The sequence below is a fragment of the Rhinatrema bivittatum genome, chromosome 6 (genome assembly GCF_901001135.1).
Source record: "Rhinatrema bivittatum chromosome 6, aRhiBiv1.1, whole genome shotgun sequence".
Lineage (NCBI taxonomy): Eukaryota > Metazoa > Chordata > Amphibia > Gymnophiona > Rhinatrematidae > Rhinatrema > Rhinatrema bivittatum.
Genome location: NC_042620.1, coordinates 270,634,060 through 270,658,647, shown reverse-complemented (window position 1 = coordinate 270,658,647; position 24,588 = coordinate 270,634,060). Strand labels below are relative to the sequence as shown.

Genomic DNA, 24,588 nt, shown 5'->3' with positions numbered 1-24,588 from the left:
AATGTGGTGGGCAGTCCAATTTAAAATTTAAGACAGAAGCAATCCTGATTATATAGCAGAATATAGTCTACATCCACAACCCAAAAGTATCTTGCTGCTCATTACACCACTCTGAATGTATAGAGAAGGTCATTTTATAACAACCAGCATAACTTAGGCCTTGCCAAGACACACAAGTAATGTCAATTTTCCAAGCAAACTTATATGCATAATAAGTTTGCTTTGAAAAGTTCCCAAAATAGTGCACACAAACCAACCTGCACAAAGTTACACTTACTCTTTGCGGCACATAGGGATTAATTTCCATGCATACTTTCTAAAATCAAACGGCTGCATGCAAATCCCAGCTCTGCCCCACGGAATACCTATTTTTTTGTGCTCATGAAAGTGTGCGTGAAATTGGATTAGGTGCAAACATTTATGTACATAAATCCCATGCAATTTTATTAGGAGCCATTTATACACTTTTTTAAATTAATATATTTAGTAAAACTTGATTACAAGCTTCTCATCATAGATAATAAAGCTTGGTACAATAAAATAAGAAGTTACAAAGAGCTAAGCATCCTCCAGTCCCCCTCACCATCCCACTACAACAATTAAAACTTATTATAGCTATGTTTGATGTGTGTAAATAGCTTTGCAAGGTATCCCCATCAAGCCCATATTTGCTGTTCCATTCCAACAGTCTGACTCACTGCTAAATACCACACCGAATAATCATTTCTCAGAACTCTTTTCAAGAGGGCGAGGAATGGTCTAGTGGCTAGAAAAATGGGCTGGAAGTCAGGGAAACGAAGATTCAAATCTCACTTCCCTTCTGACCCTGGGCAAATCCCTTTATCTCCCATTGCCTCAGGTGTCTGCTTAGACGTAAGTTCTTTGAGGCAGGGGCTTATCATCCCAGAGTAATTATCACCAGTAGCACTATAAATATTAATATAAGTATTAAAGCTGATTTAACTAATTCTGTTCAATGTATCCACATTAGGTTCCAACTAAGCCAGTGGATGAACTAGCGGATAGACACTAGAGAGTTAACTTCCAGGAGCATCTAGACATGTTGCCTGCCTGTAAATACTGCAGGCTATAAAGTCCAGAAGGAAACTCTCTTTGGCACAATGCAAGTATTAAGAAGGACAATAGTAATGCATTTGAGAGATTGAGATCATATTGAACACACCCTGGCTTATGAGTGAGGTTCGTTCCTGTGAAGTTATGTGCATTATCCTAAGAGGTTTGGTTTAAAACATATTGTAGTAGCCAGTCCTGTCTCTCTTTTTCCAGCCTTCCTTCTTTCCTTCAGGACTGCTTTTGTTTCTAGAGGTCTGAGGAAAGGATTTTCAGAGCGGCGTGAAGGCTTGTGAAATGATTTAGGGTAAAATGACTGTCCATACTGTCACTAAACTGGTCACTGAAAACAAAACCTGCCCGTGCCTGTCGATCACTGGGCAAGTCTCAAGAACAATCAAGGTTAGCTCTAGGGCAAATTGTGCCCCGGTGAAAAGGATCAGTGTCCTCCCTTCCCTGCCTGCCTCATCCCACCCATGATGCATTTCTCTAAACCCGCTCTCTCTTCTCCCTCGCACACACTTGCACCCCCACACTCTCCCCCCTTATCTAGACCTTACTTCTGCACTCTCGGCTGTAACTGTTCCCAGGGGCCATAAGGCAAGCGTGGGAAAATATTTAGAAAACTTAGGTGCCAGCCAAACATTTTTAGGAGCCAGGGAGTTTTTTCCGTTTTTGATCTTGCTATGTTTGTTGCTTGGTTTGCTGCTTGTTTTGGCATATTTTTTAGTTTGCTTTTTATTTTGTATCTACATTTTCATTTTTCCCCTTTTTCTTTGCTTTTTTTCCTTTCAGGACCTAATCCCAGCTCTCCTTGCATGCCCTCCTGGTTCCTCTTCCCCCTTTCCTTCCCTCCCCTCTCCAGAGATTCTCTTTCTTCCCTCCTCCCTCCCTCAATTCTGTTCCCCTTCTCCCACCTCTCCTCCCTTCCAACATTCTCTCCCTCCTTACCCCAGCCGCAGCCAGGCATTCTCTTCTCCTCCCACCTCCCCTTCCTTCCTCCTTCCCCCAGTTCTTCCCCCCCCACCTAAGCTTTCTCCCTCCTTTTTACTGGCGGGGCCACCAGTCCTAGTGTGCCTGACTCTTCTGCCCCGGGTCATTGCACTGCCTCCTTGATTTCGGTTGTGGGCAGCCTGGCATGCAGGCAGGTGAGGAGAGCAGGAGCAGAACCAGAGGTAGCATCATGGGGAGAGGTGGTTGGCCGAGAGTGGCAGCTCTGCCCAGGCAGATGCAGCTCCTTCTGCCCCGCAGATCTGGCCCCTCCTGTTCTTAATTTTTGGTTGTGCTGGAAACGTAACAGGCACATCAGCATGGAAGCCATGTGGCTTGGGCTCCAGTTGACCGGCATAAAGCATTCGACCAGTTATGTGCTGGTCCTCGTGGCTTCAGTGTTGGTGTACTTGTTGCTGCCTTTCCTGCTGCTGGACTGGGGGAATGTGCTTCATGCATGGAGCTGCAGGGCCCTGAGAAATGACCTTGTTTAAACCCCCTCCCACACCCACACACACACAAGGGATGCCGGCAGCGCCCCTCCACTCAGGGTGCTCCGGGCAACTACCCAGCTCCCCCTACCCCAAGGCTGGCCCGGAGAACAATTCTGGAAAACTGTTAATTTGGCCCTGCAAACCATCCCAGCAGCTCTTAGGCCCGCAGGCTCAGCTTTAAACTGGGTTTAATAGTTAATGAATCGGAGTATCTTGAAGTTTGAGAAGTTCCCTGCATCTTGCCTTCTCAAAAGCAGTTTCAAGACCTGCCTCTTTCAATAGTAATATTATGAAGTTGGACGAGAGAACTGTGGCATTAGGAGTTTAGTGATTTAGGATTCCTTTTCGCTCTCTGAGCAAGCACCGATCGCTGTCAACTTTTCAGGCCGATGCAATATTTGTGCGTAGAAAACAGGTGCTGAATGTTAAGCGCCCGCTTTCCTAACGCACGCCCCCAGCCACCTCTCCCGGGCGCGCGATGCAATGTTTAAATGGGGGGGGGGGGGGGGGTGTCACGTTAAAAAGGAGGCGCTAGGGGAAAATTGTGCGTCCCCAGCGCCGCCTCTGCATTGGGTGCACGGGAGAGGTGGCTGCTGCCAGAGCTGTTGATTTGACTTCCAGGGACAGGGCCGGCGCCTCCCATGAGGCGAACTAGGCGGTTGCCTCAGGCACCAGCCATTAGGAGGCGCTGAAGAGCAGCCCCCCCCCCCCCCCCGCACCGAATGACAACTGTGAGAGGTGAGTGCGCGAGTCCCCCCACCCCTCCTCCCCAGGCACCGGCCAGCGCTTCTGTCTCCCTCACAGGCACTGACAGCTCGCCAGCCGGGTGGCAACCTGCTCCCTCCCCCTCCCTCACCTCACCTGCGGCGGCTCCCTCAGGCCGGACCCTGGCTCGTGCTTCAGGTTTCTCTACGTGGAGGAGTGGGGGAGAGCGCACGAGCAGGAGGCTGGGAGAGGAGGCGCCTCATGTGGTCCCAGTGTCCTACATCAAGCTGCAGAGTCGGGGGGGAAGGATGATGCTACGGGGGAGGGGGAGGCGGGTGCAAGAGAGATGGTTCACCTAGTGCGTCTAATACCCTTGCACTGGCCCTGACCAGGGGGGAGAGAAGGTGGGGGAAGACTGACCCTTTTAAAGAGAGTAATGTTTGGTACAGGCTCCACTAAGGGAACAGGCTGGAATGGATTCTGGGGATGTGTCAGTGGCCATCCTAACCCGAGGACAGCTAGGAGCAATTGCAGCAGCAGCAGATTCTCCCTGACTGAGGCTTTGTGATAGACAGGAGCAATGATATTGGCAGCAAGATCTCCCCATGGCTGGAACAATGTGACTGGTAGGGAAAAAGAACTGTGGCAGCCGCAAAGTTGGGAGCCATGGGAGCAGTTCGGGGGACTCGACTATTTTAGCCTGGGCAGGTGATATGCAGACCTGGCTGGTTTGGAACAGAGTCCGCACATGCACACATGGCAGAGAGCAGTGACTGCAGCCTGTTTTACTTCTCTGATTTACTGTCATCTGGCTGCTGCTGATACTGCAGTTCTTTTGAGATGATCATCCTGCACCTAACAGTAAAATGCCACCGCACCCCCTTGTAACTGCTCAGATTTATAGCACTCGCAATTTAAATCACTCTCTTGTCCAGGTCCGTACAAAACTCGGTGAAGCAGATGTACGCTGCATTTTTTGTCAAGTTAATGATCCCCATTCAGACTGACAGCGTGACTGTGAGAGGAGAATTCATGCCCTCTAAGCTTTTGGCACTAGGTGTTGTAATTCAAGGGAAAGGCTCAGCGGTGGATGGCAGTCTCCCTGCTTAGTTGGCAGCATCCCAGTGAAGTGGATGAAGAAGAAACAATACAGCAAAATCTGCCTGTGAAAACAAAGCAGAATAGCTTAATGGGTTTATCATTTTGTGGCTCATTGATGAAGTTTCTGTATTTTATTTAAGTCTGATATCTGATCAGGAAAAAAGGATTTGTTAATTTCCGCGTATTGGTTTTGCTGGGCGCACGCATGAGAGGTTGTGGGCACCTTTAAGGGGTGGCAAGCAGGTGATTTGGCAGCTTGCACGGTGCCACTGCCCCCCCTCAGACATGCCCATGTCTCTGTTTGGTTTGGAGTATAGAAAAGATGTTTCCTGAGTATAAAGTAGCCCTAGGGACCATCTGGCAAGCAGACTACAATGCAGGTAATGTTTTGTTGTTGTTTTACAAAATTTGTTGATTTAATAATAAAAAAAAAAAAATTGGTGTTCTTGTGTATTTTTGTTACTTTTATATAGATTTATGCTGTAGATTGGCATTTTACCAATAATAAAGCAAAGATTTTCTTAACTCCAAAAAAAACAACAACAAAACTTTTGGGACAAATGATTTTTGTTGTGTAGCCACATTGGCTGTAATTATAATTCCAGTTGGCTATTTTATCACCCCTGTGATCAATATTTTTCAGCTGTAACTGGTCAGTATTTGTGTAATTGGAGCTGTGTGTGCGTGTGTACATATATATATGTTGGCAGCAGCGGCATTCCCTGCCAGGCCTGGTGGATCGTCAGACGATGGAGTCGTCCAGTTCTGGATGTCCATTCTTCGGCAATGGGGGCAATGTTGCTAGGGGTGTGCACTTCACAGCCCTTGGCTGATCTCCTTCTCTTTCCCCCTCCATCGCTGTTTCGCCTTAATGTTAGATTGTTCAACCTTGAAATGGTGCACATGTTGATAGACTTAAGTGGTGCAAAGATGAACATTTAGCACTTATTGTGGTAAATTCCTCTGTGCTTGTGGATGGCATGTTTTGGACACCTTTAGAGCTTTGGCCAGTGGCAAGCTAGAAGAGAAACCCGGTGAAGGAAGCAATTGATGGGCATCTGGACACAGTGGCCATTCCATTGTAGTTGATTTCTCAAGAACAAGGGCTTAATTGCTGATGGATGCTGCTTCATGAAGGACACTCAGCTAGCAGGTGACTGCATTGTACAAATCAACTCCTTTTCATCACCTCTGTGGTCAAAAATTCTTTAATGAGGTCAGTTTTACAATGGATACCTCTGAATGTGTCTGTAACCAATACCCCTCAACTCACCCCAAATCAAAGTGCCCCTTTATAATGGTCCATATATAGAGTATCAGACTGAGCCCTACAAACAGTCTCTCTCTCTCTGTCCCTCACGTGTGCAGTCCTTTTAAAATCTACCTTTCTGTGAGTGAAATTGCTTTAGTGTGAACAGTGCTGAAAACAATAGGAGGTAGATTTTATAAACTTAAGTACGCCGGATTTTATAAGATCCGCGTGTATCTTATAAAATGCGGGGTTGGCGCGTGCAAGGGGGTGCACATTTGTGCACCTTGCACGCGCCGAGCCCTACGCACGCTGCCCGTTCCCTCCACCCCCCCTACCGTTGTCAGCAGAGTTATGCCTGCCCGAAGCAGGCGTAACTCTGCGCGCGCCAGCAGCCTGCTGGCGCGCCATCACCCGACCCGGGGACTGGTCTGGAGGCCTCGACCACGCCCCCCCTTGCGAAGCCCCGGGAGTTATCGCATCCCTGGGCTTGCGCGTGCCACCGAGCCTATGCAAAATAGGCTCGGCGCGCGCAGGTGGCTTTTAAAGGGGTTACGCACATAACTTATGCGCGTAACCCTTTTAAAATCCGGCCCTATGGATTTTGGTTTCTTTTTATACATGCTTTGACAATTAATTGTTTGCCAAGTAGATCTTATGACCCAGAATACCAAGGTATACTTATGATCAGATTTGGATTGCAGCAGGGTGTGTGTGGTGGTGGGGAGGTGTCCTAATCCAGATTTAAAGATTTTCCTAATTTTAGGAATGACATTACATGGAAATATAATATAAGAAGATGCTTGTACGAGGTTACACGCTGTATGGAAAAACTAAGGGCCTCATTTACTAAGCATTTTTCCTACAGACACAGAATGGGAGAAAAGCTTTAGTAAATCAGGCCCTGAGTTTGCATCATGACTGATTTATGTTTGTGTTATTGTTTCAATAGGCAGTTTTACAAATAAATGAAAAAAAAAAATGACAAACCAATATCTCTGTCAGACAACAGTGGGAGCTTATATTAGTCACATATATGACGAAACATACAAACATAAAAACCAAAATATTAAAACCTCCGCCATTGCAACCAACATATTTATAACATATTCCAAAATTCATAGAAAAAATCTTATTGAAATTTTTTTTCTTTAAAAAATTACCCGTCATCAAAATGAACACTCATGCACATATATATCTACATTGGATATATATATATCCAATTGCTGCCCTATCTCTATATCTATGTATGTGTGTAGATATAGATATAGGGGTGTGTGTGTGTACATACACACACACACACACACACACACACACACACACACATGTACTGGACTCTTCTTCCTCCTTTTCATCCATGTGTTTTTAATAATTCTCTAGCATTAGATATCTCAGGAAGGAATCTATGTGGGCTTTAAAGTGCATATACATCATCATTTTTGCATGATTTGTATATTGGACTGTGATAACAGGCGAGCAGTCTTTGGCTTTATAAGGATGATGGAGGACAGAGTAGGCTGGAGTCTGGCATTTTATCCACAAAATCAGCTTTATCATTTACAACAAATCAGAAAACAGGTAGAATTCTCATACAAGTCACAAAGAGATCAGAGTTGCAGTCCTTTTCTCTTCACGTACAAATAGAGCTGTTTGACAAGGGTCAATTTTTCATTTTCCGTGAGAATAAATTTTGGACTTCCCCAAAGGGAGATCTCTAACGAGGACTCTTCTTCATAGTTCACTGACCCCCATGGTAAGGCCCCAGAATCTCAAAATCTGGGAAATCACATCCCAGTTCAACTGTATATGAGGGCCGCTGCAGAGTTCTCACGTCAAGGCTGGCCTGTCCAGCAGACATCGCTAGTCGGACCTGTGTGACAAGGCCCCGCCACTGTTCACTATACGTGTATGCTCCAGTCACTGGCAGTTCATAATAAATGTAGACTCGCTTAACTGGCTCCCTCTGAATGAGCAGTTTTCCACTCCCAGAATCAACTACAGCCTGTGCAGAGACCCCATCTGGCTCAACTGGGACCACAAAAGCACCAAGACTAGTTTGATAAGTATCCACAAAGCTATAACCATGGGGTATTGTCAGGTTGGCACATTTTCCTTTCTTTCTTGTTTATCATTCACAATAATTCTCTCTTGATAAGTTTTTTGCCATTTCCAGCATTATTCCTCTTGGCCTTCTCATCACTGGCATTCCCCTTCTCTAGGGCCTCTCCATGGCCCATCTTAAGTATTACTGGAGACGGGGGCAGCCAGGTCATGGCTGCTTGCACAGTTTGCGCTATCTGGGTCAGTGACAGCTGTTGCTGAATGAATTGTTCCTGTTGTGCCTGCTGCTGGGAATATGGGTTTTATACCACCGTCTATAGCTGCTGCTCCTCTATGAGGGCCTGGAATAAATCTTCCATGCTCATTTAGTATGTGCTCTGCTGTAGCCAAGGCTTTTTGGCTCCCAGAGGGACCACTGCACAAAACATAAACCTCTATTTTTTGTTTTTTTTATTTTGGGAAAGGGAGAGAAAACAAAATTCTAGCCTGACTCACTCTGTCCCTCACTATCCTAGGAAAGCTAGTCCCCTGTTGCGCTTGGTGGCTCATGACCTCCCACGACTCGCTGCACTCACCTCTGGCCCCAGGGCCCTGCTGTGATCACCCATCGCCGTGGAAGGTCCCTCATGGTGGATGCAGCTGACCGCTGCTGTCTCCTGCCTGTGTGGCAGGCTGGGCCAGATGCGGCAGCCATTCCAGCTTCCTCCTAGGCACACGAGCGCACAATCATGCCCTTTTTAAAGGGCAGGAATGGGATTGGGGCACCCAGTGATAACATCATCGCTTGGGGCCTACTTAAAGCTTGCTCCTGTTACACCTCCTTGCCTTGGCAATAGGTCGACAATCCTACGGTAGAGCTAATTGCCTCAGCTTTGCTCCTGCGTTCCAGTCTTTGTCTTCGGTTCCTGGTTCCTGTGTGGCTCTCTCTCAGTGTCCTGGTCTTCCCCTTGTCTCTTCTTCGTGGACAGTCTTCGGTTGTCAGCATCTCCTGTTCTTCTGTTCAGTGTTCTCTTTTGGACTTCCAGCTTGACTCCGGGATCTGGATCTCAATTTGATTTTCTTGAACAGTTAGAATACACCGTCTGCCAAGCCATTTGGTTGGGAACAGAGTTGTGCTTCTTTCTGACTATCAACAACTGAAGGATATACAATCTGTCACCCCACTTGGTTGGGAACAGAGTTGTGCTTCTTTCTGACTATCAACGACTGAAGGATATACAATCTGTCACCCCACTTGCAGGTCGATACAGTAAGTCCGCGTTAGAGTGCAGCAGTGCCGGGCGCACCCTCGTTTGCCCCATGCACTGTTCTGATCACCTACCGCTCGATACTCTATTTAAATTGCTTCAAATGCAAGCCGCGTATGCAAAGCGTTAGGCGAAGCGTTAGGCCCGCGCAACCCATTTTACTGTATAGTCGCTTAATACAGCGCCTATACAGTATCCTGGGTGCGCTGGTACCTGTCATTTCAAATGACATTTGAAATGACAGGCACCAGGAAGTGGATCCCAACTTTAACCCAGGAAAACCTAAAATCCCCTCCTCCCGAAGCGGCTCGACATGTGCCAACTTACCTTTTGTTGCTTTTCAGCCCCTTCCCTTCTCTTCTCTGCCACCCTCCGGAGGGGGCAGCCGGCGGCGAAAGCGGCTCGTAGCGGTCCCCCCGCGCAGGTCCCGGTTCTCCTGGCTCGGCAACAGCAGTACAACAGCTAGGGCTCCATCCGGCTTGCAGCGTTCCTCCCCCACCCCGCCCCAGATTTGTCACAGACCATTGACACTCCACACTCTGGACCAACCCAGTTTCCCTACTGTGCTGGTCTGCAACATCTTCACCTCTATGATTCTCCAGCAGCACAGAGGTCCGCACCTGAGGGCTCAACCTAAGGGGAACATGAGCTGGTATTGGCAAATGGAGAAATTACTTACCTGATAATTTCGTTTTCCTTAGTGTAGACAGATGGACTCAGGACCAATGGGTATAGTGTACTCCTGCTCGCAGTTGGAGACGGATCAGATTTCAATCTGACGTCAGCCCCTAGTACATATACCCCTGCAGGAAGTGCAGCTCTTCAGTATTCTCCTCGAAAAGCATTGTGGATATATGTGTGACTGTCTGATTGATTAACTCAATAATTTGGTTAACTTGAATAACTTCATAACTTGGTGGGATGTATAAAAGCTACTCCCGAACCGGGTGGGAGGCTGCCCGTGACCCACTTAGTATTGCCCTTGCTAATGCCGTGTCCTCCTGAGCCTGAATGTCCAGACGGTAGAATCTGGAGAAGGTATGGATGGAGGACCATGTAGCCACCCTGCAGATCTCGGTAGGTGACAGCATTCTAGTTTCTGTCCAGGATACTGCCTGGGCTCTGGTAGAATGGGCCTTCACCTGTAGAGGTGGTGGCTTGCTAGCTTCTACGTGGGCCGCCTTGATGACTTCCTTGATCCAGCGGGCGATGGTTGCCCGCGAGGCTGCTTCCCCTTGTCTCTTTCTGCTGTGAAGGATGAAAAGGTGGTCTGTTTTTCGTACGTGTTCGGACATTTCCAGGTATCTGGATAGGAGTCTGCCGCTGTTGAGGTGGCGCAGACTACGGGCTTCTTCCTCATTCTTCAAGCCATCCGTCGTTGGTAGCGAGATGGTCTGGTTAAGGTGGAAGTGTGAGACCACTTTGGGGAGGAAGGAGGGAACCGTGCGTAGTTGGATGGACCCCGGGGTGAGCCTGAGGAACGGCTCACGGCAGGACAGTGCTTGTAGTTCCGATATGCGGCGGGCTGAACACACCGCCAGCAAAAACACAGTCTTTAAGGTTAACAGGCGGAGGGAAAGGCCTCGGAGGGGTCTGAAGGCGGTTCCTGCTAGGAAGTCCAAAACGAGATTGAGATTCCACAGAGGTACCGGCCACTTTAGTGGTGGGCGAATGTGCTTGACTCCTTTCAGGAAGCGTGACACGTCCGGGTGAGAGACTATGCTGTCGCCCTCGCTCTTGGAGCCGTAGCATGACAATGCGGCCACCTGTACCTTGATGGAGTTGAGGGACAGACCCTTCTGTAGTCCATTCTGTAAGAATTCCAGGATCACGGGAAATTTAAATGAGCGTGGCTTGATGTTGTGGTCTTCGCACCAGGCTTCAAATACTCTCCAGATCCTTATGTACGTTAGCGATGTGGAGAACTTGTGTGCTCGGAGGAGAGTGTCGATTACCACCCCCGAGTATCCTCTCTTTCTCAGGCGAGTCCTCTCAATGGCCAGACCGTAAGAGAGAATTGAGCTGGGTCCTCGTGGAGGATTGGACCTTGTTGTAGCAGGTCCCTGTGTGGGGGCAGGGGTTAGGGGGTTCCCTGCCAGCAGTCTTCTCATGTCTGCGTACCAGGGTCTTCTTGGCCAATCTGGAGCCACCAGAAGAACTAGTCCTTTGTGTAGTTGTATCTTGTGAATGATTGCGTCCAGTAGGGGCCACGGCGGGAAGGTGTATAGTAGAGTCCCCGGGGGCCAGGACTGTACCAGGGCATCGATCCCTTGGGACTGCGGTTCCCGCTTGCGGCTGAAGTATCTGGATATTTGGGCGTTGGATCTGTTTGCCAGAAGATCCATGTCTGGTGTCCCCCACCGATTCACTATCATCTTGAAGGCTACGGACGATAGCCTCCATTCTCCTGGGTCTAGACTTTCCCTGCTGAGGAAGTCTGCCTTGTTGTCTTTCCCGGTGATGTGGATGGCAGATATCTCCTGGAGGTTTGCTTCCGCCCACGCCATCAGGGGGTCTATTTCTAGGGACACCTGTTGGCTCCTGGTTCCCCCCTGTCGGTTGATGTAGGCCACTGTCATTGTCTGACATTACTCTGACCACTTTGTTTCAAAGTCTGTGAGTGAACCGTAGGCAGGCTAGTCTGACTGCCCGGGCTTCTAGGCGGTTGATGTTCCATCCCGCCTCTTCTGCATTCCACTGCCCTTGGGTTGTTAACTCCTCGCAGTATGCTCCCCATCCTCATAGACTGGCATCTGTGGTGAGTAAAGTCCAGGTTGGGGAGGATAGTCTTGATCCCCAGCTCATGTGGCTGGCCTGCAGCCATCACCGTAGCTGGGGCCGAACTCTGTCCGGGAGTGATAGACGTACGGTGTAGTTCTGGGACCGTGGGCTCCACCGTGATAGAAGTGAGCACTGTAGGGGCCTCATGTGGGCTCTTGCCCACGGCCTACTTCCAGTGTGGATGCCATCAGCCCGAGGACTTGCAGGTAATCCCATGCTGTGGGACGAGGATTGTTCAGCAAGGTTTGCAGCTGTTTCCACAGTTTTGATCTCCTTGTGGGGGTCAGGCTGACCTTGTCCTCTTTGGTGTCGAATCGGACTCCTAGGTATTCCAGCGACTATGAGGGCTGTAGGGAGCTTTTGTGTGTGTTGATCACCCATCCTAGGCTCTCCAGTAGAGTTATGACTCTGCTGGTTGCTTGGTGGTTTTCCTCCAGTGACTTTGCCCTGATCAGCCAATCGTCTAGGTAAGGGTGAATGAGGATTCCTTCCTTCCTCAGTGTTGCCGCCACCACCACTATTATCTTGGTGAATGTCCGGGGTGCTGTGGCTAGCCCGGAACTGGTAGTGACGGTTCAGGACTTTGAAGTGTAGGTAGCGCTGGTGTTCCTGATGAATTGGGATGTGCAGGTAGGCCTCCGAAAGATCCAGGGATGTGAGAAATTCTCCTGGTTGTATCGCACTTATAACAGATCGTAAGGTTTCCATGCGGAAGCGGGGAATCCTGAGGTGGAGGTTGATCGACTTGAGGTCCAGGATGGGTCTGAATGTTCCCTCTTTCTTGGGGACGATAAAATAAATGGAATAATGTCCAGTATTTATTTCCTGTGGAGGCACTGGGGTTATGGCCTCGAGGGCCAGTAGTCTGGACAGTGTAGCTTCCACTGCCGCCCTCTTGAAAGGGTCGTGGCAGGGGGACTCTGAACTTGTCTGGAGGGGCTCGTAGGAAATCCAGGTAGTACCCCTCTCGAATGATGGCTAGGACCCACTTGTCCGAAGTTATCTCGACCCATCTGCGGTAGAATAGGGCTAGTCTGCCCCCTATGGCTTCTTCCCTTGGATGGGTCGGCTGAATCTCATTGTGGGATGCGGCTGGGGCCTGCACCCAAGCTGGTTCCCCTCTTGTTGTGCTTGGTCTGAAAGGACTGGTTCCTGCCCGTAGGGGGGGGGGGGGGGTTTGATAGTTGCTCCTGTAAGGATTGAAGCACTGTGAACCTCTGCCCCTGGAGGACCTGGGGAAGGGTCGCTGGTTTCTCTTCGCCTTATCCTCCGGCAGGCGCAGCAATGGGGATTCGCCCCATTTGTCGGCTAGTTTCTCTAGTTTGCTGCCGAACAGGTCCTTTGAAGGGCATCCTTGTGAGACGCGTTTTGGAAGATGCGTCAGCCGACCAGCTTCGGAGCCAGAGTTGCCTTCTGGCCGCCACCGCAGATGACACTCTTCTGGCCGTTGTGCGCACTAGGTTGGAAGCAGCGTCCACGAGGAATGATACTGCTGGTTCCATGTATTCTCCCGGGGTGTTGTTCCTGGTTTGTGATAAACAGGCACGTGTCACCACGGTGCAGCAAGCCGCAATTTGTAGAGACATAGCGGCAATGTCAAATGACTGTTTGAGGATGGACTCCAGACGCCGGTCATGTGTATCCTTGAGCGCAGCTCCTCCCTCCACTGGGATAGTGGTGCGTTTAGAGACCGCGCAGACCATGGCATCAACTCTTGGGCATGCCAGAAGATCTTTGGTTGCCAGGTACAGGGCTGCCAAGACTCGTCTCCCTTGGAGTGCTCCAGAGTCCACATTCAATTCCAGGTCAATCAGCTGTTGTGCTGCTTGTAACAGAGGGAAATGGCAAGAAGTCTGTCGGAGACCCTCCAGCAGGGGGTTCGGTTTAGGTTCCCCCGAGGTCCGTCAGGCATTGGTTGACCAGGTCTGGGAGCTCATCCTTTGTGAAGAAGCGTCTCATGGTTTGGTGAGGCTCCGTCCCCGGGGGGAGCTCCCCCTCTTCTAGGGGTTCGGCTTCCTCTTCAGAGATGTCCGAGTCCCCATAGGTGGTGCTTCGGGGTAGTGGAAGCCTGTGCCTAGGTCTTGAAGGGCCTGGGGCATGAGGGTCCTCCGGTGGAGCATGTGGCTGATCAGCCAGAGGTTCAGTTTGCATTTGATCAAAGGCGTGAATCCCCTTGAAGAACTCCACCCATGAGGTTGAAGCTGGGTCAAAGCTGAGGGGGCGCTGGATCCTTGGGTTCCCCGTCTGTGGGGGGGGGGGTCCCCAGACTAGGTCCGGGGTACCCCCTGAGGAGCACCCCCTGAGGAGCTAGAACTCGGCCCTGGGTGGGACTGGCCCTGAACTGGATCTCCCAAGGCCTCCTCGCACTGGGTGCACAAGGCGTCTGCCTCCTCGCTTTGTGCGGCTCTGATGTGGCATGCTGAGCAGAGGCCTTGAGCTTTCACCTCTGTTTCTGGAGGTGCCATGGCTGTCGGCGCGTAAACTCTTATGTGCACCAGTGCGCTTAAGGTAAGCGTGTAGTTGTGTGCGTAGCTGTGCGCCCAGCCGTAGATATGCGCCTGGCTCTGCGCATGTAACTTATGCGCGTAAGACCTGATGTGCGTGTAAGGCTATGCGCACACATGCTTTGTGCACTTGGGCTGCTTTGTGCGCTTGGGCCAAGCGGCGAACGGTGTGGCGAATAGGGCCAAAATGGCGACGGCGAGCACGCGGGCAATATGGTGACCCCCCCTCGGAGAGTCTCCACATGGGTAGACCCTTGGAAATAACCGGGGCCTGGCCCTGCTAGTGCGGATCAACCCGGTGGCACTGGTCCCGGCCGGCGACCTGTGCTCCTTCTCGATCCTCGGAGACCATATTCAAGCAGAAGATTTCTACCTTACCTTGTCTTCAGCGCTTCCCGGTTGCGTCCCGGGCGGTCTCCGGCTGCGGGGGGCGAGGGCAAATACCTTTATCGCCGCGCTAGAGGATGCACCCACTGCCTCTCAGCCGCGCCCGAGGGTCGGGGGCTAGGTCCTTGCCGAGATTTGTCCGCTGGACCGAGGCTCACCTCCGAGGGACCACGGAAATCACCTCGGGAATTTCAATTGGGGGAGGGACCCTAGGGTATCACCGCAAGAGAGCGGGGCTCGTCTTCAGGTAGGTTTGTTCTTTACAATTTGGATTTTCTTCTTTGAATTTGTTCGAATGCTGTGAGAGCGTGCAGATAGTCCCTAACTGCTATGGAGACGGAAAATACTGAGGAGCTGCACTTCCTGCAGGGGTATATGTACTGGGGACTGACGTCAGATTGAAATCTGATCCGTCTCCAACTGCTATCAGGAGTACACTATACCCATTGGTCCTGAGTCCATCTGCTACACGCTAGGAAAGCTTCAGTCAGCTCCGCCTGCCAACGCTGGGGACCTGTGGGGCCCCTCCCCGCAGGTACTACCAATTCCCCCTTGGTCCAAGGGTCCATTTTGCCAGTATCCCCTTGACCTGATGTTTACATACTTTCAAGGCTGCTCCTGCAGCCTAGCCCCAGAGAAAAAAAAAAGTTAGCACAGTTCTCTGCTCTATGCAGACTTTCAGGGCAGAAGTCCTTTAGCACAAACAGGCACCCCAAATTTTTTTATTGACTTTTTTTCCTAGCACGGGTCTCTGCTCTGTGCAAGTGTTTAGAACAGACATCCCGCTGCTATTACCATAAGTGATAACGTGTGAGCAGTCTTTGGAGGATAGAATAGTTTGGAGTCTGCCTTTACAGAATCAGCATTATTATTTACAGAATAACAGAAAACGTAGAAAGATTAGCTTGCCTCAGCAGTTCTAAATCAAAAGTTAGAGGAGTAGACAGTCTTGTCATAGGAATTGCCTTCTCTTCATCCTCGGGGCATCTCTGTTGCCTCCTGGGCCTGTTTTCTTATTCCCCTGCATACAGAAATGCCGTAGAACCAGAATTCCCTTCTAGGCTGTGCCTTAAGATGAGGCAGGCTAAATACTTAGTCCTGATCGTTTAAAGGGGTCCTGATCTATGCTGCTTTACAGGGTCCCATAAGGTTTTCTCAGCCTGCAGATAATCCTAATCCTAGATATTGAGACAGACATCATTTTTGAGGTAGAATAGTTGCCATGTTAGTCCACTTAGATATATTGAAATAAAGGTTAGTAAACAAGTTGGAAATGGTAACTTTTTTTTTGGATAAAATTCCTACATTGCTGAGAGAAACTCCCTTCAGATTAGAACTATGGAGGAGGATGTCTGAATCTGCAAGCCAGTTCCAGGTGCAGAAGGGTAGTGGAGTTGGAGGTGCTTGGAGCTTTGAAAACAAAGATCACCACACCACATTTGTAATGCAACATGTAATTGGCTTGTAGATTCAGGCACCACCACCCGTACTGTCACTCATTCTGCACTGACCTGATGAAGGACGTTTAACTCTTGAAAGCTGGTCACAAATATGTTGGGCTGCTCTAATAAATAGGTAGCACTTACAACTGGCTTGGTCACCTTAATTTTTTACATATCCAAGTGGACTTACCCGGCTACCACACTACTGAAAATATCAAGAAATCCCTTGTACACAAAAACAATGACTCGATGATACACAAGAGTTGAGGGCTATAGTCAAAGGCATTTAACCGGCTAACTCAGAAGTTAGGAAGCTAAATGAATATTTGGGCACATATCTGGATAAATTCTAGCTGGCTAATAAGTTAAGAGGCTAGAATTTAGTTGGATAAGCCAGAGGCATTCTGGGGGCGTAACTGGGAGGAGATGAGTTAGCCAGCTAAGGTAACCGGCTAACTACAATACTCAGGCAGATGACTTAGCTGGCTAACAGGCAGATACTGTACAGTGCACTCCGGAGTGCACTGTTAACCAGCATTTGGACGTGCGTTTTCGACGCGCTAGCTTTACCCCTTATTCAGTAAGGGGTAATAGGGCGTCGAAAACGCGCGTCCAACTCCCCCCGAGACTAATAGCGCCCGCAACATGCAAATGCATATTGGTGACCCTATTAGGTATTCCCGCGCGATTCAGAAAATAAAATGTGCAGCCAAGCCGCACATTTTACTTTCAGAAATTAGTGCCTACCCAAAGGTAGGCGATAATTTCTTCGGGTACTGGGAAAGTGCACAGAAAAGCAGTAAAAACTGCTTTTCTGTGCACCCTCCGACTTAATATCATGGCGATATTAAGTCGGAGGCCTCAAAAGTTTAAAAAAAAAAAAAGTTAAATGGGCCTGTGGCTTGAAAACCGGATGCTCAATTTTGCCAGTGTCTGGTTTCTGAACCCGTGGCTGTCGGCGAGCTTGAGAACCGACGCCGGCAAAATTGAGCGTTGGCTATCAAACCCGCTGATAGCCGCCACTCCTGTCCAAAAAGAGGCGCTAGGGACGCACTAGTGTCCCTAGTGCCTCTTTTTTCCGCAGACCCTAATTTAAATAAATTAATTTACTGTATCGCGCGCACAGGAGAGTGTCCTGTGCGCGCGCCCGCTCTCCCGCGATTTTTACTGTATCGGCCCGTAAGTCTGGTTGGGCCACAGAGCTGTCCTAAAGAAAGCTGGCTATAGTTTGTGGAATATACTGCCAAAGTTAGCCGGATAAGTTTATTCAGCTAACTTTGCTATCTGGACTGTCTAAATATGGACCTCAGCATTATTAACTCAGGAGTGATAAAAAAAGAATATTTTTTCTTATCGAGATCTATATTAACTTCAGACCTAGGCCAGACCACCTTTCTAATGTGAGAGGCTTCAAAACAATGTGCTTTGAAACATTAAGAACAACAAAAAAAAAAGAATAAAAACAGAGCCCAGAAAGAAAGTTAACAATCCAAACAACATAAAACAAAACTGGTGCCAAAGCTAATGAGCTATAAATACTCTAAGCCATTTGGGGAAACCAGCTAAACCAACTATAGAGAATAAAGCTGAGAATATCATAACGCCTGTGCATAGATCTGTGATGCGGCCACAGCAGTACTGGGTGTTGTTCTGGTTGCCCCCATCTCCAAAAAGATGGCATAAGTAGAACAAGACAACAAAAATGCTAAAAAGGAATGGAGCAGCTCCCTTATGAAGAAAGGTTTAACAGGTTAGGCCTCTTTAGTTTGGAGAAGAGATGACCGAGAGTGAATATGAGGTCTATAAAATCAGGAGTGGGGTGGATTGGTAAATAGGGAATGGTTATTTATCCTTTCAGACAGTACTGGGATTAGGGGACAGTCCATTAAACTCCGTGAAACTAACTGGTAATAGATTTTGTTTTTAAATTTTTAATTAAGAAAATATTGCTTTTTCAGTCAACACAAGCTATGGAATTTGTTGTCAGAGGATGTAGTCAAGGCTAAGTGGTATATCAGGGTTTTAAAAAGGTTTGGACACACTTCTGAAGGGCAGATTCATTAGTAGCTTGAGTTGGGAATCGGTACATCTGGGAATGAACAGCTGGGAAGGGATCGTTCCACTGGGATCCACCGGTCTGGTCAGAGACAGGATGTTGGGCTCGATGGACCATTGGTCTGAACTAGCCCGGCACTTCTGATGTTCTAATATCAAGAGCAGACAGCAGTGCCGCTGAATATATCCTGAATCTGCACCAATGACTGCGTAGCAGATACATCTGCCAGTCTGCTGATGAGGCTGCAGTATTCACAAGCTACAGTATTAAAACCCAGTTTAAAGCTTCTCTCCCAAAAGTAATTATCTGCACCTCTGTGCAATACTGTATTAGGAAAAACGATTAAAAAAAAAAGGAAAGGCTGCTGTTTAGGACAGACTCTGTTTCCAAAATCGCAGCCTCCTAGTATAAGAGTAATTTACATTCTTAGCAAGGCGCATCCCTGCCGGCCTCCCTTTTGAAACCTGTGACGTCATTAATTCGGTGGAAAGTGCAGGGTTTGGAAAGGGCACGTGTTGGCTGCTATGAATTCAGTCCTACCGCTCTTGTGTGTTTTTGCTCCTTTTAGACTGGCAAGTCGCCGCTCTTGTACTGATCCTGGCCGGGGCGACCATCACTCTCCTGGCATTCCTCGTCTCTCTGACCTGGTTCTGCAGGGGAGCGTACAGGCAGTATTACCGCATCGCCGCTCTTCTCCTCTTTGCTGCAGGTATGGTGCCAAAACAGCTGACTCGTATTACTGACAGCAATTTATATCAGTCTAAATCACCATATATATAGATATGCGAGTGCCTGTGGTTTTTAGGCCTATCCAGAACCCTCCAGAGAGCTGAAGAACACAATGTTAAAATCATACCCAATATACAGCAAAAGATGTGCAGGATAAAAGGCAGACAGGCGCAGTACAGGTCCATACCTGTTACGTGCTATTTTAAACCAGGCCTTGACAAATGTATTTTGAATCTAGGAGCCAGCCCCAAAACTTAGGAGCCAGCAGCTGAGACTGCTTTCACTCTGCCTCTGTTCTCCACACCAAGGCAGAAAAGCAAGGAGGCAGGGGGGGTAGATCCTCTTCAAGATCTGCCAGAGCTCCTTTAGGGTCTGATACACCAATGCTGTTTTCCTATTCTATGTCTATGGAAAAAGAACGTTTAATAAACCAGGCAGAAGCCAGCAGCTCCCACCATCCCCAAAGTGTGCTTTCAGCACTGTGCCGGCACCTCCCAATACCTGTGTCTGAGGCAACCATCTCTGCTTCATCTAGCACTGTGGCACCCCACCAGCCTCCCTTTTACCTTCTCTCAATCCCCCACCCTGTCCACAGCAGTCTCGCTGTCTCCATCAATTCCCTCCCATCTCAAACCTATATCTCTCTCAACCCCCCGGTCTCCAGCAGTCTCCCTCTCAACTTTGCTCAGCCCCCATCAGTTTCTTTCTCAATCCCCTTATCCCCACCATTCTCACTCTCTCTCAAACCCCAGCAGTCTCCTTCTATCAACCCACTTTGTCCACAGCAGTTTTCTCTCAACCCCTTCCCCTCTCCCCCAGTAATCCCCTAGCTAGCTAGTCATGCCTCACTCCCCCCTCGTGCACTCCTTCAGCTCGCCAGCCATCCCTTCTCCTATCTTGCAGCTTTGGTGCATCTCCCAGACTTCAGCTAGTCATCCTGCCAGGGCCTTCAGAAGAGGAAAGCAAGGTGGTGTGTTTAAGTTTTAATTGAATTTTTTGTTTTGTATATTATACATGCCATTTTACTATAAACCACTCTCATAGTTTTGCTAATGGAAGTGCAGTATAACAAATACATAAATAATAATAATAATAATCTGGTACATGGGATTTGTCAAGCCTTGTTGTAATCTACACCAAACAAGGCAGATCAGCTAGAAATCAAATTCACTTCAAAGCATAATTTAAAACAACTTCAAATACCTAAATATATTGTTTTGCCTGTTTCACAGCCTGATGTGGAAACAGAATTTAATTCAAATGCATCCCAGTGGAACAAGATATAGTTGATGGGAGGTGCATGTGTATGTGTGTTTTTTTCCCATTGAAAATGATATCAGGTTCTCCTTGTTTGCAAATGTAGAGAATTCTGATTCATTAACTGATTCATTAATGTGCACTGCCACCTTACTGCACGATAGCATGGGTTATTTACCGTGGCTCTCTTTGTTTCTAATGGGGGCCTGTTCCCTAATCACATGTGGCAGTGCACTTTAGTGAATCGGCCTGCTAGTCAACTTTATCTATAAAATGTACATATCTCTATAATGTGATTCCACTGGATTCAGAAAAGATGACAGTTTTCATAGACGTAGAGGCAGGTATATATTTTACGGAACTGTCTAGTGTTTTCCTAGTGTGCTGCAGATGTTTTACATAATCGTCTCTCTCCCTTTCTTTCCCCGTACAGCGGTTTTGCAAGTCTGCGCCCTGATTCTTTATCCAATAAAATTCATTGACAGCAGCATGCTGAAGACCTATCATGAGTTCAGCTGGGGCTACGGTCTGGCCTGGGGGGCCGCCATCTTCATGCTGGGTGGGGCCATTCTCTTCTGCCTGCGCACGGACCTGTACGAGGACCCTTACTACTAGCCTGGAAACATCAGCAGTGCCTGCTGCTGCATTCAGACTGAAACGAATGGGGGAGGGCTGATGGGTCCCCGGGGTGGGAGGATTCGGAGCCACCTGTTGCAAGGAAGCCACAATACTTCGCATTTTTTTTTTGAGAGGAGTCAGCAAGGTTGGCAAAGGAGGCGAATACAAAGACCTGGAGTCCGATACTCATGGGGGAGGGGAATGATGCTCTCTAGCATTTTTTTTTTTTTTTTTTTTGCCTTGCCTATCTTTCATACAGTGTGGTGTTTGCTAACCTGGTTGTAAATTTCAAAACACTGTATGAGTTAAAGAGGATGTGATCTGATTTTATTTTTTAATAATTATGTTATAATTTGTAAGGCTAAGACTTTTGTGAAAGGCGGCTTGGTGGGTAGCTTATTGCTTATAATTGAAACTGGCCAGTCTGTTTTAAATAGAAAAGCATGCAGAGCAAACATTAATGACCATCTCTTCCGGAAATGCACTGCGCAAGGTGTGTGTGTGTTTTTATGCTAACATTTGCAAAAATAAAAAGGGAAAATTCAGCTTGCTGTTAAAAATGAGTGGGCTTCTTTCAGAATTAAAGAATCCTTTTGTGACATGGAGGCCTGTATGACTTCAAAGTCATATTTGCTCAGTTTGTTGTGAAAATGTATCTTTTTTTTTTCAATCTGTTACTAAACAGGGAAAATGGGTTTCGAAGTTGGGAATATGTTCACTACCTAGCCAACATCCTCAATAGGTTACCAATACAACGATAGAAAATGCCAGCCAAGTACATATCATAAGGTTCTTAGATTGTAGTGCGCAAAAGATTTCATTTAGTAAATTGATATAGACCAGCAGTCCTAGAGAAGGTAACTTAAAAGTCTATGTTTTTTTTTACTTTGCTTTTGCAGCTGTTACTAGACTGTTGTGCAAGGCCATGACAACAGTTACTGGTGTAATGAAATTACATCTTTAAAGATAATTTGCAACTGCACCTTTGATCACTGATCTGATTTCATTCCATTTCTACATTGTTGATGGATTCTTCTGCCTATAATTTGAAACTTCATCATTACAAAGATCTATGGAAATAACCGTTATGTACAACATATTAAATAAAGAGTAAGATAGGAAAGGTGTACGCTCTGTGGAGTACACAAAGTTTCTAAAGATGTTCTTTACATGGAATACAAATTTAGAAATATATTTGTGACCGTGTGTGAGCCACAGGCATGGACGTCTGCCCTATTTCTACATGAAATCAGTACTCCAGCTATCCAAACGAAGCCTGGGGGGGGGGGGGGGATCAAGGACCCAGGACCCAGGACCAGCATGTGGTCTCCTTCCAGACATGGGATCCCTTGGCAGCTCTGGGGACACAAGACCCTTGTGTAGCTCACCACTGGCACGAGTGTCTCTTCTACTGTAAGAGACGCCTCACAGAGCTTCCCCGATGACATTTAACAGCAGCAAGAGGAGGGGTACAGGAGTTGCTGCTGGCTATTGTCCCTCTCCCCCTCCATGGGATTGCATTGTAACCCCAGCCTTTCCGCTTCCCCACCCAGCATTTACAGGCTGCCCCCCCCCCCCCCCCATTTATTATAGACTGCACAAGCAACACCAGCAAGGTCATAAACAGCTGCACAGTGATGCCGACGACCCTCACACCTATAGCCCACAGCTCTGAATGCTCCTGCTGCCCAGACCCTTGACCTCGCTGAAACCCGCCTAGCCTCTTTCTACATTCCTGCCACCTGCCTTTCATCCAGATCAGTGGCGCATGTGCAGTCTGCTGCATTTCCTTTGCTGTCAATTCGTAACCATGTTCTGAGCACATCTGGTTTCAGGCCCCCAGACCGGGGCTGGATTTGAAATGATGGCGCCCATAGGCTGAGGACTCAAAGGAGGGTAAATCTTCCTCTGGAAATCAGGGTGGGGGGTGGGGATTCCCAGTTTTCAGACACTTTCAAAATTTGGCACCCTAGGCACATGGCCTATATTGCCTGCACCTAAATCCAGCCCTGCTCCTGACCCAGGGCCGGTGGAAGCATTAGGCAGGGTAGGCAGAGGCTTAGGGTGCCAGAAGGAAGTGGGCGAGGTGGCAGAGTAGCCAGTGAGGGCGGCAGTGTTGAAAGGACGGACGAGATGAGAAGTGGCGCGGGTGAGGTACAGAGCTGGAGGGCGTTTTCTGTTTTTGGGTTTGTATTTCTTTGAGGAGCTGGAGTCTGTTGCCTGAGATATAGACATGATCTTCTCTCAGGTGTTGTATCCTCCTTTTCTTAAAAGATGTCTAAACAAGAGTGTGAGGAATCGACTGCTGTAAAATATGCCAGGCACATTTGTGCTCTCTCCATCCTGGCCTTTAGGAGGTTACAAGATTGATCCGAGACCTCCCTACCTTGCCCGCTGCAATGTGTTGATGGTTTATCCTGGCAGGTTCCTCCCTGTTCCTTTTTTATTTGGAAGGGAGAGGGGCTTCCAGCTCAGTCTGAATAGGCCCATGAGCCTTCATTCGGCGCAGCCCATGTTTAACCTTTTCCTCCTCTGCACATATTATGACTCTGGCCAGAGACTGTGGCTTCCTTCGGAATCTGCACCCTGTGCCCGGCTAAAAGGAGTCACCGCAGTGCAATTACATCCGGATTTTGCAGGACCTCCAGAGCCTGACAGCCCGAGGAACTCAAACCAGACTCGGAACGGCAACCCGAGTCACCCGCGTGGCAGCATCGCTTATTAATGTCCTCAACGTGCAGAAAATTGTCAGCTTTGGTCATATTTAGGGCTTTTGATTTTAGCAGATTATAAATGTAGATGTTTATTTTCCAGCGAATTAATGGTTCTTTGGGGATAGAAAATATCGTTTTTTTATCAGTAATTTTGCAGTTCAGGTACTATTGTTGGGTACCTTTTCCAGCTGAATAAAATACAAACATTTGTGCAGCCGAGGAATTGTTAGCATGGAAAAGGCACAAAAACAAATGATGGATCCAGGGAGAGAATACTAGGGGGGAAGTGGAGTTTCCTGGTGTTTACCTAATAAACCTCTGTGGCATTTTTTTTCCCATCATGGTGTTTTATCAGGGTTTATTGGTTAAAACCTAACATCAGAAGCTCTAGATCTATTATCAGCTAGACTTTGGTTTTGTAAAGCTCACAGGCTAAAATTTGGAAAACAGACTGTTTTTAAAACTGCGAGGGGGAGATTGATTTGATTTTCTCACGGGTCCCATGCTCTTGGTCCAATGAGAGAGACTTCAGCTTTTGGCGATTCTCTTTTGAGGCTGAGCTTTTATATACCAGTCTTCAGTAGCCTGCATTTGGGCCAAACGTCCCAGTTGCTGCAAGTGCTATTTTATACTTAAAAGGGAACTAATCCAGGTTTTTGCACAGATAAACGCAAACATTTCGTCAGAATATTGTCCGTTCCCCCCCCAGCCCGTGAGGGTTAAAGTGTACAGTGTGCGTACGTTTATCCACATGAAAAAGGGATGGGAGATAGTGTGGGAGAGTGGAAGCACGTGTGCAGAGTTCACTTTGAAATCGCACTTTCACTCATGTACTTGTGTAAAATACCACAGGGAAAAATACTACAGCCTAGGTGACCCAAAAAAGGTCGTCAAGCCACGGCAGTCTCACAGCCCAGGGCCACCATCCTTTAAAGGGCTCAGGCAGCCCGCATACTGCCTGCCCTGGTGGAATAAAAGCCTCTGAGAGTTAAGGAGGGTCTGTAGAGAACCCGTTGTACTCCCCTGTGACACAGCCAAAGTTAAAAAAGCTGAAAGCCCCCAGCATCGCCCTCTAGGAATAAAATTAGTAACCCACCCCGCCCCTCAGTATCTGGTGGTGGAGTCCCTAGGGCTCCAGGTCTGGTGCTGCCAATTGCCCATGTGCACACTTTTGCCCCATCA

General features: G+C 48.1%; 1 protein-coding gene across 1 annotated transcript in view; it reads left to right on the top strand.

Annotated features, from left to right (window-relative positions):
- LOC115094288 (transmembrane protein 47-like) overlaps nt 1-21,252 on the top strand; it is a 59,613-nt gene extending 38,361 nt beyond the window's left edge. Inside the window, exons 2-3 of the mRNA XM_029607189.1 lie at nt 18,657-18,797; nt 20,508-21,252. Coding sequence (XP_029463049.1) covers nt 18,657-18,797; nt 20,508-20,689 — 323 coding nt within the window. The 3' untranslated portion in view covers nt 20,690-21,252. The remainder of the gene's footprint in view (nt 1-18,656; nt 18,798-20,507) is intronic.
- The last annotated feature ends 3,336 nt before the right edge of the window (nt 21,253-24,588 follow it).